Source organism: Geotrypetes seraphini, chromosome 2 (genome assembly GCF_902459505.1).
Source record: "Geotrypetes seraphini chromosome 2, aGeoSer1.1, whole genome shotgun sequence".
NCBI lineage: Eukaryota > Metazoa > Chordata > Amphibia > Gymnophiona > Dermophiidae > Geotrypetes > Geotrypetes seraphini.
Window position 1 is genome coordinate 443,807,328 of NC_047085.1, and position 26,959 is coordinate 443,834,286.

The 26,959-nt window shown below is 43.5% G+C and overlaps 1 protein-coding gene across 3 annotated transcripts in view; it reads right to left on the bottom strand.

Annotated features, from left to right (window-relative positions):
- ARMC4 (armadillo repeat containing 4) overlaps positions 1-26,959 on the bottom strand; it is a 378,797-nt gene that overhangs the window by 82,220 nt on the left and 269,618 nt on the right. For all 3 annotated transcript variants that reach the window (XM_033931435.1, XM_033931436.1, XM_033931437.1), the window contains exons 12-14: positions 22,550-22,759; positions 22,162-22,398; positions 11,435-11,545 (exon numbers count right to left, since the gene is read on the bottom strand). In XM_033931435.1, coding sequence (XP_033787326.1) covers positions 11,435-11,545; positions 22,162-22,398; positions 22,550-22,759 — 558 coding nt within the window. The remainder of the gene's footprint in view (positions 1-11,434; positions 11,546-22,161; positions 22,399-22,549; positions 22,760-26,959) is intronic.

Below are 26,959 nucleotides of genomic sequence, written 5' to 3' on the forward strand. Positions count from 1 at the left end.
TTTGTTGAATCTACTAATGCCTTACATCCAAATCAGACAGGGTTCAGGAAATATCACACTACAGAGTACTCATTGATTGGTCTGACCACAAATATACTTTATCATCTAGATCATCATAACTCTGTTATTTTCTTTTCTTTAGATCTGTCAGCAGCATTTGACACCATTGATCATGTCTTACTTCTTGATAGACTTACGTCCATAGGCGTCTGTGACCAAATATTAGAATGGTTCAGTTCCTTTCTTTCCAATCGATCATCTAAAGTTCTCTTTAATGAACCGTTTCCAAACCCTACACTTTTAATTATGGAATTCCTCAAGGATCCATTCTGTCTCCATTATTGTTCAACATCTTTTTGTCACCCCTTTTAGGTCTTTGTCAGTCTATCAGCTTCACCCCCTTTACATACGCCGATGATATCCAACTTTTACACCCTTTAAATCCGGAAAATAAAGAGGAGATACTTAAGATTAATAAAAAGCTTGAGAGGGTTAGACAATGGCTAAATTCCAACATGCTAGCCTTAAATATACAGAAAACAAAAACTCTACTCTTTCCATGGAAGAAGGGAATAAACTTGTGTGCCTCTTTAACTCTGAATAATAGTCACTTGGATCTTGTAACTTCATTAAAAATACTTGGAATCATCATCGACGATAAACTCTCCTATCACAAACACATAAGTAGTATTATCAAATCCTGCTTTTATAGGCTGCGAATGATTCACTCAATTTCCAAGTTTCTGGAGACAAAATTGTTAAATATATTAATCCATTCATTAATTATTGCAAAACTCGAATACTGTAATTCTCTATTAATAAGTACTACACAAAAAGAAAAAAAATACGCCTTCAGATAATTCAGAATACTGCCGTTAAACTCATCCACAATGGTAAAAAAATATGATCATGTAACACCTTTTCTGATTAAATCTCATTGGCTTCCAATTAACCATCATATTACTTTCAAAATTTTACTTTTAGTATTCAAAACCCTTTCTACTAATAAACCTCAATTTATTGATAAATTACTTATCCCTTATAGCACTTCACATTTTCTCCGGTCTACTAATCAAAAGCTTATAATAGTCCCCTCTTTGAAAGTTAATGGAACACAACGACATGATATGTTTTCAGTGATGGCACCGCAGCTTTGGAATGCCATGTCTCAGCACTTAAGAGAGGAAAACAACTTGAGTCGTTTTAAAAGTAATTTAAAAAGTTTTCTTTTTAAAGATGCTTTTAATCTTTAAATTATGTTTAAACTTTATATTAGTTTCCTTCATTGATTGCACTCTTCTCTCCCTATAGTTTTCTCCATATATGGTTCTCCTGTGTACTTTAAAACACTGAATTGTAGTTCTATTCCCTCTTACCTTGTGTATTAGTCGGTCTGTAAGTCTATTTGTCTAACCCATTGTTTTAAATATTAAATTGTATGTCTAAATTCATGTCTATATTTTTATCAATTTTGTACTTCGCTTAGTAAAACTAAATAAGCGATTCATCAAACTAAAATAAAACTTGAAACTAAAGTGCGAAGGGAGAGGTAGGAGGTAAACTAGGAGAGGACATTCATGGAATCCAAGCAAGGAGAGCGTATCAAGGAGTAAGCAGTAATTAACAGTAACAAAGGCAGCAGACAGGTCAAGAAGGATGAGGATCGAATAAAGGCCCTTAGATCTGGCCAGGAACAGATCACTGAAGACTTTGGTGAGGGCAGTCTCTATGAAATGTAGGGGGCAAAAGCCTGATTATAGAGAATGAAGAATCTGTTGAGATGAAAGGAACTCAAGGCAGCGACGAAGGGCAGCACGCTCAAGTAGCTTGGATAGTGTAGCCAGCACTAGAGCCCTAGGCCGGGATTCAGCAGTGTCTCCAGTGGCCATCAACAAAAAGTGCACCGGCGTTTGACTCAGACTGTAGTTACCCTGCAGGATTTCTCAGGAACTCAATCAAACACCAACCCAGTTTTCTGAATGGCAGGAAAGCAAATTTACTTCTCCAAAATAAAGTCAGAATGGCAAACAATCAAACTCGCTCTGAGTTCATTGTAGCACAGCAATGTTCAAACAAAAAAAAAAAAACACAAAAAGAAGGCAGAGGTAAAAAAAAAAAAACCTACCAGCATTCAGGATCTCTTTTCTCAATGTCTCAGTCCTCCTGCCTGTGATATTCTCTCACAGGGGTTTATATTCCAAACTTCTTTCTCCCCAAGTCTACTCCACAGCAGAACTCAGGTAAATGCAGTCCACAGTATTCAAAACAGTGTCTGTACAGTATGCTTTTCACTCCACTATTCTTGGTACAAATATCAAAACCTAGAGACTCCAGCCTAAAATATACCTGGGCTGGGCACAGAGGAGTGCTATAAGTCTGCCTTTCCACAAGCACAAAACAGCTTTCAAAAATCCCTTCCGGATGTAAGCAAACTTCTCACCCACTCACTCTTAGCTTATCAAACAATTGTACAGTCCAGAAAAGTCTTTGAAAGTGATTAGGAGCAGGAAAAGAACCCAGCCACAAAATAAGAGTAAAAAAAACCCCAAAACTCACAGTGGTTCAGCTCAGGCTTGGAAACAGGAGCTGCCAATCCTCTTGGCTTTCCTTGCAGCTTTATCACACAGCAATTGGCTCGTGCTGCAAATGGGGGTGTGGACTCCAGCTTCTTTCACACCCAGGTCTAAGGCATTACCCTAGCTTGCCAAAAATGCCCAACTTGGGAAGAGCCTCTTTTTTTCACTCTCACCTCCCCGACCAAGAGCAAATTACTGACTTTTAATGGGGAGGAGCCACGCCCTGCTCTAACTGAGCCTGTTCTTACCTGAGCTCCTCTCTGGCTCCCCCGGTGGGCATAAATGAAAACACAGGGACCAAGGCAGGCACGGAGCCTGACTGGTCACAATAGAAATGGATGAAGGAAGACAGGGCAATAGCTGGACGGGCAGATGGGTTCCAGTGAGGGTTTGCGAAGTGGCTTAACCATTGCATGTTTTAAGGAATCGGGGACAGTTGCAGTGTAAATGGGTAGATTGGGATATGGCAAATGGCAGGAATAACAGTATGTGAAATGGGGGTCATATAGAGGGGTAGGAATAGGGTCTGAGGGGCATGTCGTAGGTTTGGCTGAGGTCTGAAGTTGTGCAGTTTCTTCCTCTATGATTTCAAATAAAAAAATAGAAATCGGCAGTTGTTGAAGGAGGGTTGAGAGGGTGGGACAAGGCAAAGGGAGATGCTTCCTGAGTTGATTGGGCAAAGAAGGGATGGTGTAAGCTTGAAGGTTAGGAGAATGGATGGTGGAAAGGGGAGAAGGATGTGACTGTAACAAATTCAAAGACGATCTTGTGAACCTTGTTATGGAAGTATTCAGCCATTGTCTGGGGAGAGAGAGAGATGGAGGGGTCGGGGGGGGGGGGGGAGGGTGCTTTGAGGATGGAGTGCAGTGTGGCAAAGAGATGGCAAAAGTTGGAAAAAAAGGGAATTAGTTCACTGGATGGAGTAGTCTTGTTTGGCCAGTGTAAGGCAGAATTTAAGGAGGTCAACATAATTTTAAAGTGAAGGAAGTCAGCATGTGTACAAGATTTGCACCTAAGGCACTTGGCACAGTGGTTACAGGAACATAAGTAGCAGATACTGGGAGTGAGCCAAGGTTAAAGTTTGGTATGCCTGACAGAGTGGGAAACAGGGGGAGCAAGCGTGTTCAGAGAAGAGGAGAGAATAGAGTTGAACGACGAGACAGCCTTGTAGATAGATTTGGATAATGCAGGGGAGGCAAGGCGAAGTGAAACAGTGGTTGAGAACATGGAAGGATCGAGGACTAATCTCTTTTTTTTTTTTTTTTTTCTTTTTTTACTAGGAGAATGCCTTTTCTTTTTGAACCACAGAGGATTCTTTTAACATGTAGATTCTGTGTAAGCTTATTCTCTTTTTCCAATTGGAAGTGTAATAGTGTTCTAGAATATTTGCAGTGCTGATTTTCATAGGTAGGGTGAGTGCAATTTGAGTGTCCATTTGCAAGGCTTTACATCTCAGTTTCTGCTGCTCTTACTAATATGACACCAGAGTTAGAACAGAATGCTTTTATAATTATACTAATCTTTAAGCCCGTTACATTAATTGGTGCTAGAGTAGATGTCTGTCTGTCTGGGGGGTTTTTCTTTGTCTCTCTCTCCTTGCACGCTGCCTGTCTGTCTGTCATTTTTTCTGACTGTGTCTCTCCCTATGTCCTTAGTGCCCTCAGTGCCTCCTTCCTATGTCCTTAGTGCCCCTTCCTATGTCCTTAGTGACCCTAGTACCTCTTTCCCATGTCCTTAGTACCCCTTCCTACGTCCTTACCTTAGTGCCCCAGTGCCTGCGTACTGCATTCTTAATGCTCCCAGTGCCTCCTTCCCATGTCCTTAGTGCCCCCAGTGCTTCTGTCCTGCTTAGTGCCCTCAGTGCCCCTTTCTATGTCCTTAGTGCCTCCAGTGCCTCCTTCCTATGTCCCCATCATTATCTTCCAGACTTTGTCCCACCCCCACCCCCAATGCCAGCCTGCTTGCCTGCCTCCCATCTCCCTGAGCAGCATGTTTCCATTTAAACCCCCCCACCCCCGATGCCAGCCTGCCTGCCTCCCATCCCCCTGAGCAGCATGTTTCCATTTAACCCCCCGATGGCAGCCTGCAGGCCTGCCTCCCATCCCCTTGAGCAGCATGTATCCATTTAACCCCCCACCCTCTGCGCCGAACCTACCCGGCACACCCGAAACCCCCGTTGACTCTCCCACCGCTAGACGGCCGACAAACCTCCCAGCTCTAGCAGCGTCCAAGGCACAGTAAACACGCTGCTTCGCTGTCTTCTACTGGCCTAATTTCCTCTGCTGCGTCTCTGATGATGTCATCAGGGACACGGCACAGGAAATTAGGCCAGTAGAAAGATGCGAAGCGGCGTGTTTACTGTGCCTCGGATGCTGCTGGTTGTCAGATTTAAGGTGGCTCCTATGGCTTCAGCGAACTGTATGAAAAGGTTGCAGGTGGTGACAGAGGGCACAAAGTCTTGTTGGTCAAGTTTCATATGTTCATAAAAGTCTGGAAACACAATGCTGTGTTGTTCAGGGATTCGGTGTCTCTCAACGAGTTTGATGTGCAAGACAGTACCAGGGTCCGTGCCCTTACCATATATCTGTAGGCCCACAAGATAGCGAGCTTTCCGGAAGCTATCGTCGAGGTTCCATTTAAATGGCTGTAGAATAGTGAAATTAAGTGGGTTACAGTTCTGGAGGCCACAGTCAGAGGTAGTCACCACTTTGGATAATATGGCTCGGGTGGTGGGCAGTCGGGTCATACCCCAAGTAGCCCAGGATACACATTTCCAGTAGTTACAGTAGTAGTGTTCGGAAGACCCTTCACAGTGGGACGGCTTCTGTCCCGCCAGGCACATGTATTTATCATTGTGCATATATTCCCTCCTCCATGCTAGGGCACCACAACGTCCAAGGAAGGTGGGGTTCTGGTCCATGGCATGGCAAGCATCAAAGAGGACTGAGGCCGGGACATAGGGATTAGTGACCAGGGTTTGTTGAATCAGGGGGCCCTGATCCCAGACTGACCTGACCTCTATCCAAGTATCCCTATTAGTTGCTCTGGGGTCGAAACAGATCTGTGAATCTCCATTATTACATATAGAATATTCAACCTTGTTATATATACATACAGGGGTCACTAGTTGACCCTTACACTCATAATTAGTTTGAAATCTAATAACATTTTCCGTTTTGCCCCCATTGTCCACTAGTGCCACACAAGGGGCACACCCAGGCGTGGGAGGGGTAGGGGACATGGACAATGTTGGCAAGACGTAAATCACAAGCAGTAAATATACAACAGAGTTCATATTAAATATCTTGTCAGATCTCCGGATCAGACGTGCGTGATTACTCTTCCAGAGTGTGGGGAAGCCGCGTGATTTTCAGTTGAAGGTCAGTAGGCCCTTTTTCACAAATATACTCAGCAGCGGGCTTCACACGGCTGTAGTGAATCCAAGACTCGTGGCGGGACAATTTGACAGCTGTGGGGGAAGCAAGTAAGACAGTGAAAGGCCCTGCCCAAAGGGGTTTCAGCGGTTCTTTCTTCCATACTTTTAGCCACACTTGGTCCCCAGGTTTGTAGAGGTGAACAGGGGTTGTAATTGGCAGCGGGGCTCTAGAAATGACCCAGTTCTGTAATTTCATAATGGTCTTTCCTAGCTGCTTTATCTCTGCGTCTGTGATAGCGTTCCCTATCTGTTCAAGAGACTCAGGGTCTGGGCTGACTATCGGCGGGGGTCGGCCATACATGAGCTCAAATGGGGACAACTGATTGCGTTTACCTGGGGTACAACGGATGCGAAATAGAACAGAAGGGATCAGTTTGGGCCATGGCAGGCGGCTTTCTTCTGCTGCTTTGCCGAGGAGGGTTTTAATAGTTCTATTGATGCGTTCAACTTGGCCAGAGCTCTGGGGTGATAGGCCGCATATAATTTCCAGGTGATTTGCAGAGCCTGAGAGACAGCTTGTGTGACTTGTGATATGTAGGCGGGGCCATTATCGCTGCCAATCACTAGGAGCAGGCCATAGCGAGGGATGATGTCATGGAGTAAAGCCTTTACTATTTCCCTACTTTTCTCTGTGCACACTGGGTAGGCCTCTGGCCACCCAGTGTGGGAATCAATGAAAACCAGGAGGCAACGGAACCCATGGGAGGGGGGCAAGTAGGCAAAATCAGTAGAGAGGACTTGCATGGGGTGTGAACCGATAGGCTGGTGACCAGGAACGGGGGATCTGACAGAAGAGGGGTGTGTCGGAGGCAAATGACACAGCGGAGCAGAACATGGGAGATGAGTTGAGAGAGATTCGGGATATAGAAATTCTGTCGGAGAAGAGTGCGGAGAGCTGGGTTACCGGCATGAGAAACATCGTGTGCACGTTGGACAACAGTGAGGGCCAGGAGTTGTGAAACATACAGGAGGGGGGTTCATGTGTGGGAGGAGGGTATAGTAATCCATCCGGATGGGAGGGTGCAATGGCCAGGTTGCTGCGTGGCCCACTTGCGCTCGGGGTCAGTGTACTGGGGGGAAAGGGAATGAAGGAAAGGTTGAGGGGAGGAAAGGGATAACAGAAGAGGGGGTGTGGGCGGACCTTGGAGGGCTGCCTGGCGAGCCAAGCGGTCAGCCAAGGCATTACCGCGGCTGATGAAATCATGGAGGAGACGGTGGGCCCGGCAGTGCATGATAGAAACTTTGGAGGGTAGCAAGATAGCATCCAAAAGGTCCAGGATGAGTTGGTGGTGTTGGATAGGGGATCCAGAGGAGGTGAGGAAGGTACGCTGGCGCCAGAGGGCAGCGTGGGCGTGAACAGCTAGAAAGGCAATTTAGATAGGAAAAAAAACAAAAATGCAAAAAGGGAGAGAAAAATCTCCAAAAATGGCCAATGGTATAGTTGGTTTCCCCGGGGTACCCCACAAACCAAACAGATAGACAACACAAAGATTACAGGGCATAAACAAACATAGAAAACAGAAAAGGCGTGGAACTTTTCTTCCAGTTGGCAAGGATTCAGAGCTGAACTTAGATCTGCAGAGAAATGCACAGTTATACAAAAACAAACGTCCATCATAGCACGAATCATAATTGTGTGCACACAGTGGCAAAGTAAAGTGCGATATAACACATGGCATAATAATCACATAATCATAAAAGGCATCTAAATGGTTACTGGAACGTCCGAAAGAGAAAACGTAAGAATGTTATCACTCTGGCTTGGTGCCCTGCCAATTACATTCATAAGGCAGACAGGGACGCAACTGCTAGGGTGTGCTTCAATCTTGAAAAATAAGCAAAACTTACTAGGTAAAGTAAGATACAGTGTACAATGTTAAATATAGAGGTATTCTGAAGTATGGCAATGTCAATTCAAAGGAAAAAAAAAGAAACATGTTAAATGTTAAGTGCAAGGTCATTTCAAGGTTACTGAAAGCAGAACATTGTCCTCCTTCTCTGGGTAGAAAAAGGCTCATTGTAACAGGTCCAGAACAGCTCTGTATGTATGACTGCGAAGACAAAGAAGAGACATTTTAACGTGACACCACCCCTGAGGTCACTTAGCCATGTTCCCTGCAGGCAGACCTGGAACCCTTGTCTGCCACCTGGGTCCCCCTACACTCTGAGGAGTGGGCACTGCTGCAGACTAGATGTAGCTACTTTACTCTGCACTGTCCTTACATAATAACTACCCCCTTCCTCTGAAGTTTGAGCTACCAAGTTTATTTGAAAGGTATTTCTGTTTCCAATTGTATTTAGAATCTGATTGATAATAACACTTTATACAAACATGCATGGGAAGAAAGAATTCATAAAGAACACCAGGATAAAGACACAATACGGGAAAGCAAGGGAGACTGTTAGCACAAAAGAAGTAATCTCAATCCATCCATTATCAATAAAACTCATTCATAAAGGAAAAAGAAAAGTTGACCACATTACACCGCTATTGATTAAGTCCCATTGGCTACCTATTAGCCACCGAATTACTTTTAAGATATTATTCTTGGTTTTTAAAGTTCTAGCTTTCAATGAGCCTCAATTCATGTCTAGAATGATCATTCCTTATTATGCCCCTCGTTCTCTACGATCATCATCACAAGACTTATTAACTGTCCCTTCCTTAAAAATTGTGGGTACAAGAAGAAATGACATGTTTTCTGTTACAGCGCCACAAACGTGGAATGCACTGTTACTGTACATCAGAAAAGAAAAAGATCTTATCTCTTTTAAAAAACTCTTAAAAACTTTGTTATTTAACTTTGTACTTGTGTCTTAAAATTGTTTGTCCTCTAAAATATTGGTTTTTTTTTTTTTTGTTTGTTTTTTGTTCAGCGCTTAGAATGTTTGTATAGGCGATTCATCAAATAATAATAAAACTTGAAACTTGAACTTGAATTATCAAGCCCATGTTTAGCAAATATTTCAATTTTCAGAAAAATATGGATACTTAACCTCTATCATTGTTAGTCTTGTACTTTAAATCCCCCAACACTGGAATACAAAGGCAGGGATGTGCCCAACACAAACCCCACATGTCTGACAAACGGTTGCTTTTTTTTTTCTTTTTTATTACCAGCAGACACACTTTGACAACTGCGAGAACACGTAAACTATCTGGCTCAACTTTCTTTAAATTGCTCACTGTCTGTAACAAATCCACTGCACGCAACATATATCTAAAATCATAGTCTTTATTCTCGTTCATCATTGCGAACTCACATTCTTAATTCTGTCTTGATCCACATGCATTTTACCCTGTTAAGCAACTTACACTATCCTGTCTGCAACTTTCGGCAAAACAATCATGCTGGCTTGCTTTACCAACCTTTCCCAGGTTTCCAACCTAAATGCTATTTCCATCTCCCCGGGTAATTTCTCAACATCACCAATTTCTTGTTCTCTGTGTCTTGTCAGGTGTCCCCAGAGCTTTTGTTTTATTAATTTGACAAGTATGACAAAAAGTTGATTAAATTCCAAATACTAAGCCTTTGACAACAATAAAAATAAGGATGAAGAAAACAATAAAAAATCTTAGGGTCGCCATAATCGCCAGAAAAGGCAGTTGTAAAATATTTAAGCATGATCTGAAGGGGGTCGGTGGTGCTCTGACCCATATTATACAATCTATATATGCACCCAACAAAAGTTCCAATTTCCAGAAACCAGAATCCTATATACCTCTCTGAGCTTCACAACGGATTAAGAAGTTACTAGACAGAAGAGGTAGAGACAGGATAGAGAAGGAATCAACTTCTCACTTACCAAGACAGGTCCGGTACCGGCACAACAAAACCAGGAGCCAGAAATCTCCACCGATTCGTTCCTTCTCAAGGTGCAATCCGTTGTCTTCGACGAGAAACCGTTCCTGATCAACCATCAGGCTAATGCCGGCTATTACGGGTCTCGTAGGAGGCAAGGTTTGAAATCCTCCGAGGGAGACGATCGTGCCAAACAGGCTCAAGTCTGTAGATCAAGTCCCTGTTCGGCTGCGCCAAATGAAGGTACCTTTTAGGATAAGGCCCTCTGTTAGTAGTGCAGAGACTTGAGCCAGAGACTGAAGAGATGTAAAAAGGCTTTTATTAAACAAGCATATATGCTGGACTTCTGGGCAGAACTGGCTGCATAAACAGAAGACCCTGAGGATCTCGGACACCAAAGTTATATAGGATCCTAACCAGTTCAAACCAGTTCTAACCAGCTCTGACCAAAAGGTAACAGCAGAGAGAAAAACAAAACCATAAATCCATCCTATAATCTATACATCAAGGCTAACTAACAGGCTAACATCCTATTGCCCCCCTGGCCGTGCCAGGCACTAAGACAGATACATAGAACAGGCCTGCATGCATACGTGATTTCTCAGAGCAATAAAATGGAGTCACAAGTTGTTCTTTGTACTAATTATGACCCACTGATCTAAAATGGAATTTTCTTCATCTACACCGTGACCCAGCTATGTCAGCTAGCTAGGGATCCTTCAGCCGGGAGGTTTGTGTTCGTCTCGCGGTGGGTCAGCTGGGAGGGTCAACGGGTGTTTCTGGTGTGCTGGGTAGGGTAGGCGGCGGGGGAGGGGGAGGGAGTCGTGGCGTGTTACCTGTCGCCGGTCCTTAGACGCGTACATGCGTACTCTTACCTGCCACAGCCTGACATATCAGGGATCAGGGAACATGGGGTAAGAGTGCGCATGCGCGCTTAGCATTTTATTATATATATAATATATAGGATATATATAGGATGTATATAGGATTTCTGTTCTCTACATGCTGCTGGAAGTTTTATTAATTTTGGAACACCCCATGTGAATGAGTAATTATAATCTATGTGAGAAATTTTACAACTGAGAGCCAGAATTTAAGTACCCTGATCACTAATTCTATAACAGCATCTGTGAACTACAAAACCTTAGAATGCTAGCATATATTGGCATTGATACACCTAAATGTAAGCATGAATAGTTATACCAGGTCATAAAGATCTAATAGTGGTAGATTTGATTTGGTCTGCTTTTTATTATCATACTAGCAATTCTCAACAATAGTTTTGTCATATAGAGGCTTGTGGTTAAAATCCACCCCTAGTGTCAATTACACTGTGTTCTGGGTAATAGTTCATGACCCAGAAGGAATGTTTTGTTTCTGGATAAATTGAGTTTTTGGTTAGTGGATCTTTGGATTTATGTGTGTGCATTCTTATATAATGCTCTCCTGCATTCCTGGTAGTTTTAGAAGTTTACAAATGGAGGTTTTGAAGCATGAAAGTCTAGGGATTCGAGAGAAAAATCAGAGAGGAATAATCAAGATAAGTCTTACAAAATTGAATACAAAAGTATATCATACAAAAATAAAAAGAGTACTCTGACATTCCATTCCATTTTTACCTTAAAAATTGCACAGGCACAATGCTTTTGAAGTTCTTCATTTTCACTACTGAGATTTTGCACAATATCTTCAATCATTCTCTCTGTTTTAATGGCAAGCCTGTAGGTTGGCTACAAGTCAAATATGTTCAGTTAACAAAACAATCAGCAAAGCAATACGGTAAAATATTGACTGCAATAAAAGTGTTCCCACATTAACAGTATGCAGGTGCAACGTGCTAACATCACTAGCACACAACATGCATTAAAATATTTTAAAATATCCCCATGAGTGCTGCGTTAAATATGGGCTGTCACATGCTAAAATGCGTTAAGACCAGATTTCACCACATTTTAATAAAAGTTAGCTAGAGTAAGGAAAAGTGAAAATCATATGACGCTAGTAAAAAAAAAAACCCACAAAAAAACAAGCAATATGAGAGGACATACTCAGAGTCCTGTCTAATTTTACTCCCAAATTGAATATCTCAATATAAAAGCTTTAACAGATAATCACCCAGTGATGGTTATACTAACAAGGGCTTTTCCATCTGGCAGCCACATAGCACCTGAGCTGACAAAATTTAATACTAATTTCTGTTGGCCAAATCAGTCATTAACAGTACCCAAAATGGTGTCCAGGAATGCAATAGTGAACATTATCTGAAAAAGTATAAAACTTCACATCAAATACTATCATGATTTTAGCAAAGGGAGTCAAATATAAATGGAAAATAGAAGATATATAAGAGAGCGCCTTGTGTAACCTTTTCATGAATTAAAGACGAAAACTACTGTAAAATAAACATGCCCAACCCAGCTTCTTGTTATTTTGGACCCATGCTTGTTTTCTCTTGTGGTCTCTTTAATAAAAATGATGTTAAAAAAAAAAAAAGGAACTGAAATGATAATCACTGTGGTGGAAAATATCAAAGGCTCTGTTAAATCAAGCCAACCCTCTTCTATAAAATTTCTTAGGCATATGCTGAGTTACATGTGTAAATGGTGTATTTAAATATGTAAACCTTCCAAAATCATTTCCTAAGGCTCCTAAATTAGGTGTCTAATGCTATTTGTAATAAAACTTTATCTTGTTACCTGTCCTAATCCCTGTAGTTGCTCAATTTTTTAAGACACTCAGGCCCAGATGCACTAAAGCATGTGATCATCACTAAACTGTTTTTTACAGCTTTAGCAACAATCGCATCTGCTGACCCGATGCAGAAAACGGCTCACCACCTGGTTTTCTGCATGATCGCTCATTCCCCAATCCGACCATGCAAATAATCTGATTAATATTAAAATGTCATTTAAACTAGTACAGCGACTGATGCTCTAACATGGCTTCCCGATGCACTATAAAAGTAATTGCTTTTTTTTAACAGGCACAGATACTGTGCATATCATATATGCACAATATCTGCCCCATTAGAAAAAAAGCACCCCCCACCTCCCCCGTGCAAGAAAAAAATGGCACAAGGGATGCCTACTCCCTCCTGCCATGGCGACTCCTTCCATCCCCCGTGTCAGCGAAACAGCAGGAGGGATGCCCACTCCCTCCTGCCACCAAAGGCCCACTCCAGCCCCAGGTGCCCCCAAACATCCCCTATCCTCCCCCTTTCCCCTCAAAAAGGAAGGAGGGATGTCCAATCCCTCCTGCCACCAGAGGTCCCCCGAAATCCCACCCAACCCTCCATACCCCCGTTCCTTTTCAGAGAAGTTGGCGTGGGAAGGAAGCTCAGTCCATCCTGCTCAAAGGCCTGCCAGTTCAAAATGACGGGCCTTTCCCTCCTCAGTGATGAATAGGGAAGGGCCTTAGGCCCCTCCCCATGAATCACATGATGCACTGGAGAGGGAAAAGCCCGCTATTTTGAACTGGCAGGCTTACGAGCGGGATGGACTGAGCTTCCCTACCACTCCAAATTCTCTGAAAAGGTATGGGGGGTTTGGAGGGTGGGGTGGGGTTTCAGGAGTCCTCTGGTGGCAGGAGGGATTGGACATCCCTCCTGCCTTTTTTTTTGGGGGGGGAAGGGGGAGGATAGAGAATGTTTAGGGGATGCCTGGCACGGGAGTGGATCTTCAGTGGCAGGAGGGAGAGGGCATTCCTCCTGCCTTTTTTGGGGGGTGCCTGGCATGGGTGTGGGATTTTGGAGAAATAGCATGGAAGGAGGGAGGAGGGCTGGAGAAAGAGCATGGAAGGAAGGAGGAGGGCTGGAGAAGGAAAAATTATGTTTTTACCTGTTAATTTTCTTTCCTTTAGACACAGCAGATGAATCCAGAGACCAATGGGATAGCACACATCTACCAGCAGGTGGTCTCTTTTTTTTTTTTTTTTTTTTTACATTGAAGGGAAAGAAGAAAAATCGAGACCCAGTCAGACCCTTTATCATTTGGGGGAGAGTGAGGCAGGGACCTGGGGGGCCCAGGTGTAACCCCTAAAGCCGGCACTGTTCAGCTGGCTATCTCACTGAAGAGAAACCTCAACAGGAGGAATAGAATGGCAGTCTCACTGAAGAGAAACCTCAACAGGAGGAATAGAATGGCAGTCTCACTGAAGAGAAACCTTAACAGGAGAAAATAATTTTCCAGTCACAGCCAGAATTCAGGAGCTAGTTGAATAGCGACCATCACCTGCTGGGAGATAGAGCATACTGAAGATGCAGGAGGTGTGTCAGCCAATAGGACCACCTGTTAATCAGTTTCTCTATCTCCACCTGCTGGTAGATGTGTGCTATCCCATTGGTCTCTGGATTTATCTGCTCTTGCTGCTAAGGAAAGTGCATTGAGGGGGGAAGAGAGGGCTGGAGAATTATGGAAAGGAGAGTGTGTTGGAAAAAAGAGCATGGGATAGGGTAGTGCTGGATGGGAGTGGAGAAACAGAAATAGCAGGAGAAGCGGTTGGAAGGAGAGAGAGAGGGGCATCTGTAGGGTGGGTTAGAAGGAGAGGTTGAGAGAAGCACCCATGGGAAGGTTGGAGGAAGGGAAAGAGAGAAGCACTAAAAGAGAACATAGGATGGGAAGGGAGCGCAAGGAAATGGGCAGAGTGTAGGCAGGTCTTGTCTTCTTTTTTGTCTTCAGAAATACCATAACCCTTTACTTGCTGAGGAGGGATCATATTTGCTATAAATGATTATTTCCATTTGGGTTTTCATTTATCATCAGTGGGGAAACTTACAAAGTTAAAACTACATTGGAAGCCTGTAATTACTGGAGAAAAGCAGGACTGTGGAAAGAACTGGAGCCCAAGATATCTTCTTTTATATCAGTGAAACTGGTCCCTCCAAAATGGCACCAAGTCCCAGATCACAACAATGCCATTCGATTGAATATGCTCATGACCAATAGTAAGATATAAATGGAGATCCGAATGGATCTGGCAGAATTTACTACAGACCTCTGGAAAGATTAGAAGAGCTCATCCACCACTGAAGCGACTGTTGATGAGATGAGGTGATAGAAATGTGTTGTGAGTGGGTCAAGAGCCTGAGACCACTGTGATGCCAGAGACCATTGAGGCATCCAGAGGTGCAGCCTTGCAAAGGGAGTCACGTGAACTGTGGAAGCCATGTGACCTAGAAGAACCATCATGAGCCTGGCTGAAACTGAGTGAAGCTGAGCAATCTGATGACAAAGTTGGATTAGAATGTTCTGATGTTCGTGAGGAAGAAACGCCCTGAGTTGAGTAGTGTCGAGTAGAGCTCCGATGAACTGGAGCCTCTGAGATGGTTGAAGTTGTGATTTGGGGAAGTTGATCTCGAACCCCAAGTTCTGAAGAAATAATATAGTTTGATTTGTCATTAAGAGTACACCTTAAGATAATCCTTGAAGGGGCAGTCGTCTTGAGAAGATCCTTGATGAGCTAGTCATCTGGTAAGGGAAGACTTGAAGGCCCTGAGACCTCAAGGCAGCTGCCACCACTACCAGGCACTTGGTGAAGACTCTGGGAGAGGATGCCAGGGCAAAAGGTAGAACTTTGTATTGATAGTGGTGTTCCACTTGAAATCTAAGGTACTTCCTGTAAGCCGGATGAATGGAGATATGAGTATAGGCTTCCTTGAGATCTAGAGAGCATAGCCAATCATTGTGAGTCAAGAGGGGATATAGAGTGGCTAGAGAAAGCATCTGAAATTTTTCCTTGACAAGGAATTTGTTGAGGGCTCTGAGATCTAAGATAGGTTGAAGACCTCCTGTCTTCTTCGGGACTAGAAAATAGTGGGAGTGAAACACACAGTTCTGCTGATCCGCAGGAACCTTCTCAATGGCACTGAGGAGGAGAAGTGACTCGATTTCCTGAAGAAGGGAGGACTGGTGAGGATTCAAAGCAGACTCTCTTGGAGGATGATCTGGAGGAACAGTGAGAAAATGAAAAGAGTAGCCCTCTCAAATGATCTGTAGAACCCAGAGGTCTGAGGTGATCAACTCCCAATGATGGAAATAAATTAGGAGATGACCCCCAATTGGCCGAGGAAGAGGCTGATGTAACAGGATTGCAACTATGCTCTCGAGTAGACCGTCATAAAGACTGGGTCGATTTAGCTGGAGCAGACGCTTGAGGTTTCTGAGGGCGTTGCGGCTTCAGTTTTTTCTATTGTGGCCTGGACAGAGCAGAAGGCTTGGCCGAAAAACGTCTCTGATAGGAAGAGGAGGGCTTGAATGGTCTTGCTGTGGCAGGCTTGGATTTAGGCTTAAGCAAAGCATCCCAATATTTTTCGTGGGCCGAGAGCTTTTGCGTAGCATTCTCCATTGAGTCTCCAAAAAGCTCATTCCTCAGACAGTGGATGTTGGTCAACCGGTCTTAAAGGTTAACATCCATGTTGGCAACCCTAAGCCTGGCTAATCTCCTTATGGCTACAGACATAGAAGAAGTCCTGGAAGACAACTCAAAGGCTTCATAAGCAGACTGAACCATTTAGTGCCTTAACTGAGTGAGGGTGCGAACAATGTGCCGGAAGTCCTTCACTCGGTGAGATGGAAGATATTTTTCAAAGGCAGGCAATTGCTTAACTAGATGTTTCAGGTAACATGTGAAATAGAAGTTGTAATTAATGACATGATTTGCGAACATGGAGTTTTGGTTAAGACGTCTCCCAAACCTGTCCATAGTATGTACCTCTCGACCTGGTGCGATCGAGGCACAAACCTTGGATGGAGTAGACTCTTTCAATGTAGACTCTATCACCAGAGACTGATGAGACAGTTGAGGTTTCTCAAAACCTGGGCTGGGAATAATCCTGTAGAGATAGTCCAGTTTCCTGGGAGCCACAGGAACAGAGAGAGGAGATTCCCAGTTTTTATGAATGTTTGCTCTCAGGAATGCAAAGGAAGTTTAATAAGTTCCTTAGGAGGCTGATCATAGTTCATGGTTTCCAAAAATTCAGCACTAAATTTCTAATCTATCTCCAGCTTGACACACAGATCCTTACTCAACTGTAATGAAACGAGTGAAGGAAGGTCTTTCCGTAGATGTTTCTCTAGGAGGAGTCTCAGATGGAGACTGTGGCTCAGGAGAGTCATAAGCCTCTGTGGTCGAATGATAAACGCCAATGTTGGAATCCATTTGAAGATCAGAATCAATGAGCAATGATGGAGAATGATGCCACTGCTTAGAACGGTGCCAGTCCGATGAGGCAGGCAATGCAGGATGCTTACTTTCTCTGGACATTTCGAAGCAACATGTTTGGACTTACAGGAACACTTGCTGGACTGAGAATGTCGAGAAGAAGAAGAGTGATACTTCAAACTGGAACAGTGTCTGGAGGCACAATGCTTCGATTCATGGCTGGCTGATGACTGGTGTCGAGAGCCATGATGGTGCATCGATGAAGCAGTGGCAGTACTGACATCCCATGTGGTGTGATGCTCAGGGTGGGCCAGTACCGGAGGAGTCGGTGTTGGGGTAATGAGCTGAAACATATCCCCATATTCTGCACGAAAAAGAGCATCGAGCTTCTCTTTGAATGCAAGCACCAGTACCTGTGGCTTCATCTACAGTATCAACGGTGCCATGACTTGTTCCAGAGAAGATGACTTGGATGACGATGCACTCCTCAATTTGGAGTCACATAGGGAGGTCTTCGCTTGGTTGGCATGATTGGACTCAATGCCATAATAGCCTGCGACTCCATCTGGGAAGCTGGCAGCTTCTTAGCTGGTTTACCAGAAGGAGCGATGACCTGCGACGCAAGTGTCGATATCGATGCATTGGACGTCAGTGTCTTCGATGTTGAGGGCTTTGACATTGATGCATGCGATGCATCCGCTGACATCGAACAAGTTCTCTTCTTGTAGAATGTGGTTCTTTATGATGAAGAGTGGAACAATGTGCACAGGACTCGATGCTATGTTCTGGGCCAAGGCACTGTGTACACCAGTTGTGGGGATTACATTACATTACATTACTGATTTCTATTCCGCCAATACCTTGCAGTTCTAAGCGGATTACATCAAAAGCTAACTGGACATTTCCAGGAAGAAGATTACAATTAATGGCGCTGATAACTAATTCAATTTTGAGGAGAGGTTACAAAGTGGAAAAATGAGGAGAGCATCAGAAGGAGCTGGAGATTTACGAGAAAGTTGGTTGATAAAAGGACCCCTAAGTTCCTTACTTAATGTGGATTTAAAACTGTACGCAAAGATTTTAGCTCACAGATTATTAGACATTATCCCAAACTTGGCAGACATTCACCTCGTGAAATTTATCAAAGGACATAATACGATTGCAAATTTGTGTCACTTACTATACATGATGGAATCAGTGCAAACTCATCATTTAGATTCCATTTTAGTAGGCTTTGATATTGAAAAAGCCTTTGATAATGTGAGATGTCTTACAGAGATATAGCTTTCAATGGTTCTATATCAGACAATTAGACTTCTTTACACAGATCCTTGGGCCCAGGTTATGATGAACAGACTTCTCTTCCCATGGTTTAACATTCAGAAGGATACATATCAGGGTTGTATGTAATTCCCAACACTGTTTGTTTTATGCTTCAGACTTTTGGCTTTAAATCTACTGGGAGAACCCAATATTTCTGGGATAAAGGTGGGTCAGAGAGTTTAAATTAGCACTCTCTGCAGATGATTTGTTAGCACAAACAAGAGAAAAATCCAACAGGAACTGCAGCAAAACCAAGCGAAAAGCAAAAACCAAAAACAACTGCAGACTATGTACAAGATGCAGGCACTGTTTATTTCAAACTCTAATGGTATATTCAACCTTATTACCAACCAAGGGACCCGACAGGGTCTGTGTTTCGGACAACAAACCTTCCTCAGGGGTCCGTGGTAGATAAGGCTTTGCAACAAACAGCATTAAAGGAAAAAACAAGTGCCCAAACGAGTGTAGTGCTGGATTGTAAAAAGCATTGCAATCTCAATGATTTGTTAGCAGCATTTAACAACCCACATATTTCATCGCCAAAGTCACTTGATTTGTTCCAGCATTATCGTCAAATCTCTGGTTTGTAGATTAATCAAGATAAATCAGAGGCATTATGCTTGACTCAGGACTCAGATAAAAAATGGCTGGGAGTGTTTCCTCTAAGCTAGTCTGGAGAAAAGATGAACTATTCGGGTTTGTGAATTCCAAAGAATTTATATATTTTACATTCTAGTAATATTTCTATGCTATTGAGAAATGCCAAATTACTACATAATAGATAGAAAAGTTATCATGGTGGGGTAGAATACAGCTTGTAAAAATTGCAATATCAAAATGGATCTACCCCTTACAACAGGGGTGTCCAATGTCGGTCCTCGAGGGCCGCAATCCAGTCAGGTTTTCAGGATTTCCCCAATGAATATGCATTGAAAGCAGTGCATGCAAATAGATCTCATGCATATTCATTGGGGAAATCCTGAAAACCCGACTGGATTGCGGCCCTCGAGGACCGACATTGGACACCCCTGCCTTACAACATCTGCCAGTTATTATTAAGCCAAAACATTTACATGAATGGAATAGAATAATCAAAAATTTTGTATGGTGAATAAAATGACTGCATACTTCTTTCCGGCAGCTGCAATTACTCTGTCGGAATGGGGGTATGCGATTACCCAGTTTTAGAGCTTATAATATAGCATGTCATATGTGTTAGGGATTAGGTGTTTCAATCTTTAGAATTTTGTGATGTAGAATTTGAGCAGGAACTTACAGCACTATTACATTTAGCATATGACATCCATGCAAGACTTAGTAAGCTCTCAAAATTTGTGAAGCATCACATTTTTAATAAGGTAGTAGCAAGGAATGAACCTTGCAGAATAAAACAGTCAAAGGTATAAGAGTGGGAACTTTGATCATGCCACTGTACTATGGAGATTATTCCTGAGACTATACAGAAAAGCTTGAAGGAGGGATCATCCCTAGCAGAAAGTGTGCAACTTCAAGAACTGCATTATAAATTTCTTATAAGAATTTATATTCATCCAGTGAGAGTAAAAACGATGGGTTTCCCTACAGATGGAACATGTTTTAAGTATGGCATGTAAGAAACCTCATATCTGGGATTGTCAACATATTGGTAAATTTTGGAAGGATATCTGGTTGCACCTTGGACAAATGTTCCATCAACTGCGACCCCTCAGATCTATATTTTGGATAATATTATGGATATTGTCAGTGATGTTGTAAGGGTGAGAGGCACCCCTCCCCCTCCCTCATCTCTATTCGTTCCTCCTTCTTGTTTACAATACTCGGTGGTCAGTTAACACGGCGGAAAGCTAAACTAAGGTATGAATAATCTTGTCAAAAATATTTTGTGTTGCAAATTTTGTCGTTATTTATTAGATGTGATTTTACATTGTATCTACTTTCTAAATAATTTATAACGTTATGTTTGGTCCTAGGGATATTAACCTTGAGAAAACCCTTCGGGTGAAATATGATAATCCCTGCGAGTTAGACCACTAATACTAACTAAGCGAAGTATCTCAACATCTTTATGATAAAGTTTGATATTTAAGACAAATGATATAAGACCCAGTGAGGATTTGGTACGTCAAGCCAGATACAATGAAAAAACTTTGAGTATCATGGTGGTACCTCTGAGGGTCTGTCATTATTGAAATTACCAAAACCATAGTTGCAAGTGTGAGATTATGGGAGGTGATCTATAGTGAATCACCTTCTAGTTTGTTATTTACTGAACTATTCTCCCACAAGAAATTTATGTATACTGTCACAACCCTAGCCTTAAAGCTAAGCTTGTTCCAGGCAAGTCTCCTCCTAACCCTAGCATTACACTAAAGAGGGCTAACCAATGTGACAGGGCAAACTCTAGTTCACAGCTAGGAGCAGAGTTTGAATTGAGACACCAAGTTCCTGAGCCCTGGGGAGGGCAGGAAGAAGGTGAGAATAGCCCAGAGCAGCAGGAGGGGTGTCACCTAAAGGAACAGCCTAGGAAACAAGCTCCTAGGACAGGTAAAGCCCAGCTGCAGGGACTAATTAAGGCCCCAAGGAAAACTCAGTGCAAGCAGCAAGCTGCCCTGCCCCCTTACAGGTTAGGGCGTGGTCAGCTGCACGCTTTAGAGGCTGCACTGAGGAAGACTAAGTCAGTCTATCCTGGCTCTGACCAGGAAGCAGGCTCTCAGGACCGGTCTCCTGAAGCTGTCCAAAGCCAGGATGTTGAAATGCCTGAGGCAGCTCCTGTCCCTGAAGCCAGCCAAACCTCCAGCCCTGAACCCATGGAATTTCTGGAAACTGCCATGGAGCCACAGGAGGACTTTATGGACGAAAGTTAAGTGCAATAACTTTACTTTTTTCTGTTTTGAAGATTTTTGCTTTGAATGCATGCAAGCCCCAATGTAAAGCCAAGTGAGCAGTGCTGAGCTCACGGCTACAAGGGTGCCTGTTTTTCTGGGACCTTAAGGCAAGTTTGATTTTGTTTGGCAATTTTTAAGTTTTGCCTTTTGCGGTTTGTGTGGGACTTGTATTGCTGATTTGAGTGAAGGAACAGTAGCGGGGAGAATCCACCAACCATCCTCGGGTTGGGATTGTGGGGCCAATTGTTGGCAAGCTGTTTAAAAGCTGATATAAGGTGGATTCAGCTACTCCCTTCCCCCAACAGTGTGCTTAGCTGGTTGGGACGGCCTGTTACAAACCAGGCTTCTGCAACATTGCTCTCAAGCCTGGGAGCAACCTTTTGGAAAGACTTTTGCAAACCTGGACAATTAGGATAGCTGTATGTTGTTTCTTTTACCTGCTCAGATATTGAGATTATTGGAGCTGAGCTATTAGGTACTGCCTGGGACTTAACTGTTTGTACCTGACGAGAAGGTGAGGGCTATATTTTTGAAAGCTCTAGTTTATTTTGCATTTTGCTTTAAACTGGAAAATTTACAATGGATGAAGTGTTTCAAGGCCAATAAAGTGAGACACTCTTTAAAAAAGAACTTTATTAATTCTGACCAATTGTTTTTTTATATTCTTAAGCCAGCAGGACCTTCAACTTATTTTGAAGGCACGTGTAGGTCGGCCGTGGCTGAGCGGTGAATGGGGCCTAAGTTAAAACCCGGCACCGGCCTCGCCACAAGACTAACCCATAGTGCTGTTCATTAAATGGCACTGGATTTGGACATAACATAAAAAATACCCTCCACATTTTCTCTGTTGTACTCTAATTTGTATAGAAGATGTATACAATTGTATTTCAGTAATTAATAAATACAGGTAAATAATTGTTTTGATAGTTTTAAACTATAAAGTGAGAACTAAAAATCAAAATATCTTTCATTTCATTTACCTCAGAAGCACATTCTTGCAATATTCCCACCACTGGAATTAACATGTTAGCATGAGGTGATTTTAGTAGTCTAGCCAACAGAGGAAGTCCTCTAGCCTTACGCATTGCTTCTTTATTCCTGGTGCTTTTACTACAGCTCCAGAGGGCCAGTGCGCCACACCGTGCAACTTCAATATCTTTTTCCTGGTCTGCAGTCAGATTAGCTGATCTTAAGGGAACACAGTCCAATAATCGAACCTAAAATATTTCACAAAAATGACTAACTCAAAAATAATTTCAAAAAGAGTATGCTAATTTTAAACACCTAATTAGTAAATAACAGTTAAATTAGATTCTCACTCAATACATTTATATGAAGATTAACATATTGATTGCAATGTGTACTAACCAGTTTTTTTATTCCTCCATATTGTCTTACTGTTCGTCGAGCTCGTCTAAATTTGGCCACATTGCCAATTGTTTCAGCTGCCAAACTCTTCAAATCTTTATCTGGGGAATCAAGGATTTTGACCATAGTTTGTAAGCCCCCAAGGTCAGCAATAGAACATCTGATCTGTGAATTCTGACTTATTTCCTTTAGGATTTTCAATGAACCAATCTAAATAGAGAAAAATATTACCATACAAGAAAAAAATTACATCATATTCATTTTAAGTTGATTGTATCCATAATAGGTATCCTGTAAATTTATATACTTCATAAATATATAATATAAAGCACAGTTACTTACCGTAACAGGTGTTATCCAGGGACAGCAGGCAGATATTCTTGACTGATGGGTGACGGCACCGACGGAGCCCTGGTACGGACAATTTTAGAGTGATTGCACTCTAAGAACTTAGAAAGTTCTAGTTAGGCTGCACCGCGCGTGCGCGAGTGCCTTCCCGTTCGACAAAGGTGCGCGGTCCCCAGTTAAGATAAGCCAGCTAAGAAGCCAACCCGGGGAAGTGGGAGGGTCGCAAGAATATTTGCCTGCTGTCCCTGGATAACACCTGTTACGGTAAGTAACTGTGCTTTATCCCAGGACAAGCAGGCAGCATATTCTTGACTGATGGGTGACCTCCAAGCTAACAAAAAGAGGGATGGAGGGAAGGTTGGCCATTAGGAAAACAAATTTTGTAAAACAGATTGGCCGAAGTGTCCATCCCGTCTGGAAAATGCATCCAGACAATAGTGAGATGTAAAAGTATGAACTGAGGACCAAGTAGCATCCTTGCAGATTTCCTCAATGGAAGTGGAGCGGAGGAAAGCTACAGACGCTGCCATAGCTCTAACTTTGTGGCCCGTGACAGAACCTTCCAGTGTCAGGCCCGACTGAGCATAACAGAATGAAACGCAAGCAGCAAGCCAATTGGATAAAGTGCGTTTAGATACAGGATGACCCAGCTTGTTAGGATCAAATGACAAAAAAAGTTGAGGAGATGATCTGTGAGGTTTAGTGCGTTCAAGATAGTAAGCCAAAGCATGTTTACAGTCCAAAGTATGCAAAGCCTGTTCACCTGGATGAGAATGAAGCTTCGGGAAAAAAACAGGTAGGACAATGGACTGATTAATATGAAAGTCAGACACAACCTTAGGGAGAAACTTTGAGGGTGTACGTAGAACCACCTTATCGTGGTGAAAAACAGTGAAAGGTGGATCGGCCACTAGTGCATGTAACTCACTGACCCTCCTGGCAGAGCTGAGAGCTATAAGGAAAACCACTTTCCAAGTGAGAAATTTGAAATGTGCTGTGGCCAAAGGTTCAAAAGGAGGCTTCATTAAAGCGGAAAGAACTAAATTGAGATCCCAGACAACAGGAGGGGCTTTAAGAGGTGGTTTCACATTGAAAAGGCCCCTCATGAACCTGGAAACCAAAGGAGAAGGGTTTTCCATGAATTGGCTCATGAAAAGCAGCAATGGCACTGAGATGAACTCTGATAGAAGTAGATTTGAGACCAGAGTCAGACAGGGAAAGAAGATAGTCCAACACCAGTCCCACTGCTAGAGACGTGGGATTATGGTGATGTAAGAGGCACCAGGAAGAAAACCGAGACCACGTCTGTTGGTAACAACGAAGGGTGGCCAGTTTCCTGGAAGCATCAATGATAGAACGGACAGACTGAGACAGGAGTGAATGAGCCGAAGTTAGCCCGAGAGATACCAAGCTGTCAGGTGCAGAGACTGTAAATTGGGATGCAGTAGGGACTGTTGATGCTGAGTAAGCAGAGTAGGAAACAGTGGAAGAAGTATGGGTTCCCTGGAACTGAGTTGAAGTAGAAGGGAGAACCAGTGTTGCCTGGGCCACCGTGGAGCGATGAGAATCATGGTGGTTTGTTCCCTCTTGAGTTTGAACAATGTCCGCAGCATGAGCGGTAGAGGAGGAAATGCATATAGGAAGAGATTGGTCCAATCCAGGAGAAATGCATCGGGTGCCAGATGGTGAGGTGAGTAGAGTCTGGAGCAAAACAGGGGCAGTTGATGATTGTGAGGAGCTGCAAAAAGGTCCACTTGAGGAGTGCCCCATTGAGCGAAAATGGACTGGAGAGTCAAGGAGTCGAGAGTCCATTCGTGAGGTTGGAGAATTCTGCTGAGATTGTCTGTAAGGAATTCTGCTCCCCTTGAATGTAGACAGCTTTCAGGAATAAATGACGAGCTGTCGCCCAAGACCAAATCCGTTGGGCTTCCTGACACAACAGGCGAGAGCCCGTCCCTCCCTGTTTGTTGATGTATTACATTGCAACTTGATTGTCTGTGCAAAGTAGTAGTACTTGAGGAAAGAGAAGATGTTGAAATGCCTTGAGGGCATAAAACATTGCTCGGAGTTCCAGAAAACTGATGTAATGCTTCTTTTCCTGGGCAGTCCAAAACCCTTGAGTTTGGAATTCATTTAAGTGAGCTCCCCAGGCATAGGGGGATGCATCTGTGGTGATCACGAGATGATGAGGAGGTAGATGGAACAGTAGACCTCTGGATAGATTTGAAGATGTCAACCACCAAAGAAGCGACTGTCGAAGAGACGATGTCACAGATATGTGTTGTGAGCAAGGATCCGTCGCTTGGGACCACTGGGTTGCTAGGGTCCATTGAGGAGTGCGCAGGTGGAGACGTGCGAAAGGGGTGACATCCACTGTCGAAGCCATGTGCCCCAAGAGCACCATCATGTGATTTGCAGAGATGGTAATCTGTTGAAATACCTGCCGGCAGAGATGAAGGATGGTCTGAAGGCGGTTGGATGGAAGAAACGCTCTCATGAGAACAGTGTCCAGAATGGCGCCAATGAATTGAAGTCGCTGAGTTGGAATAAAATGCGACTTGGGGAGATTGATCTCGAAACCCAACAGTTGCAGGAAGTGAATGATCTGGTTGGTGGCAAGCAGAACCACCTGAGGAGAATGAGCCTTGATCAGTTAGTCGTCCAGATAAGGGAAGACTTGAAAATTGTGAGAGCGGAGATAAGCTGCTACCACAATCAGACACTTGGTGAATACCCTGGGAGAGGAGGCCAGACCGAAGGGAAGCACCTTGTACTGATAATGAGTTTGATTGATGAGGAAGCGTAGATATTGCCTGGACATCAGATGGATAGGAATATGTGTGTAGGCCTCTTTGAGGTCGAGGGAGCATAGCCAGTTGCCTTGAGTGAGAAGAGGGTAGAGGGTGGCAAGAGAGAGCATTTTGAACTTCTCCTTGACCAAACATTTGTTGAGATCCCTGAGATCTAATATAGGTCTGAGGTCTCCGGTTTTTTTGGGAACCAGAAAGTACCTGGAGTAAAAACCCTGACCTCGCTGATCTGGAGGAACTTCTTCGATGGCATTGAGAAGAAGGAGGGATTGAACCTCTTGAGAGAGAAGGAGGGATTGAGACCTGTTGGAAGCAGACTCTTTTGGCAGGCCTAACGGCGGAGGAGTCTGAAAATTCAGGGAGTAGCCGTGGGCGATGATAGAGAGCACCCACTGATCGGTGGTGATTAGCTCCCATCGAGCCAGAAAAATTTGGAGGCGACCTCCGATAGGCTGTGGAAGAGGACATGAGGGAGGAAGACTGGCAATGCCCTGGCGAAGATAGTCAAAAGGGCTGAGTAGGTTTAGGCTGAGTCACAGGTTTAATTGCAGGCGGCTGTTGTTGGCGAGCCTGTTGGTGCTGTTGTTGCCGTTGTCTCCGAGGCTGAGGAGGATGAGGCTGAATTGGCCGAGCAGAGAAACGGCGCTGGTATGACGTCTGCTGCCTAAAAGGACGAGTAGGAGGAGGTTTCTTTTTATTTTTCAATAAGGTATCCCACCTCGTCTCATGAGCCGAAAGTTTCTGGGTGGTGGTATCCAGAGATTCTCCAAACAGCTCATCACCCAGGCAGGGAGCATTGGCAAGGTGTTCCTGGTGGTTCACATCAAGTTCCGAGACGCGAAGCCATGCCAATCGTCTCATCACTACAGACATAGCAGTAGCTTGGGATGTCAGTTCAAAAGTGTCATAGATGGAACAGACCATAAACTTCCTGAGCTGCAAGAGACTAGCAGTGCATTGCTGAAAAGCAGAAAGCTTGCGGTCAGGAATCTATTTTTGAACAGTGGCCATCTGCTGGATAAGATGTTTCAGGTAAAAGGAGAAGTGGAATGCATAGTTACCTGAACAGTTGGCCAACATAGCATTCTGGTAAAGTCGTTTACCAAATTTGTCCATAGCCTTGCCCTCTCTGCCAGGAGGGACAGAGGCATACACACTTGAGCCTGCAGATTTTTTCAGGGTTGATTCCACTAGTAAAGATTCGTGTGGAAGCTGAGGTTTGTCAAACCCTGGAATAGGGATCACTTTATAA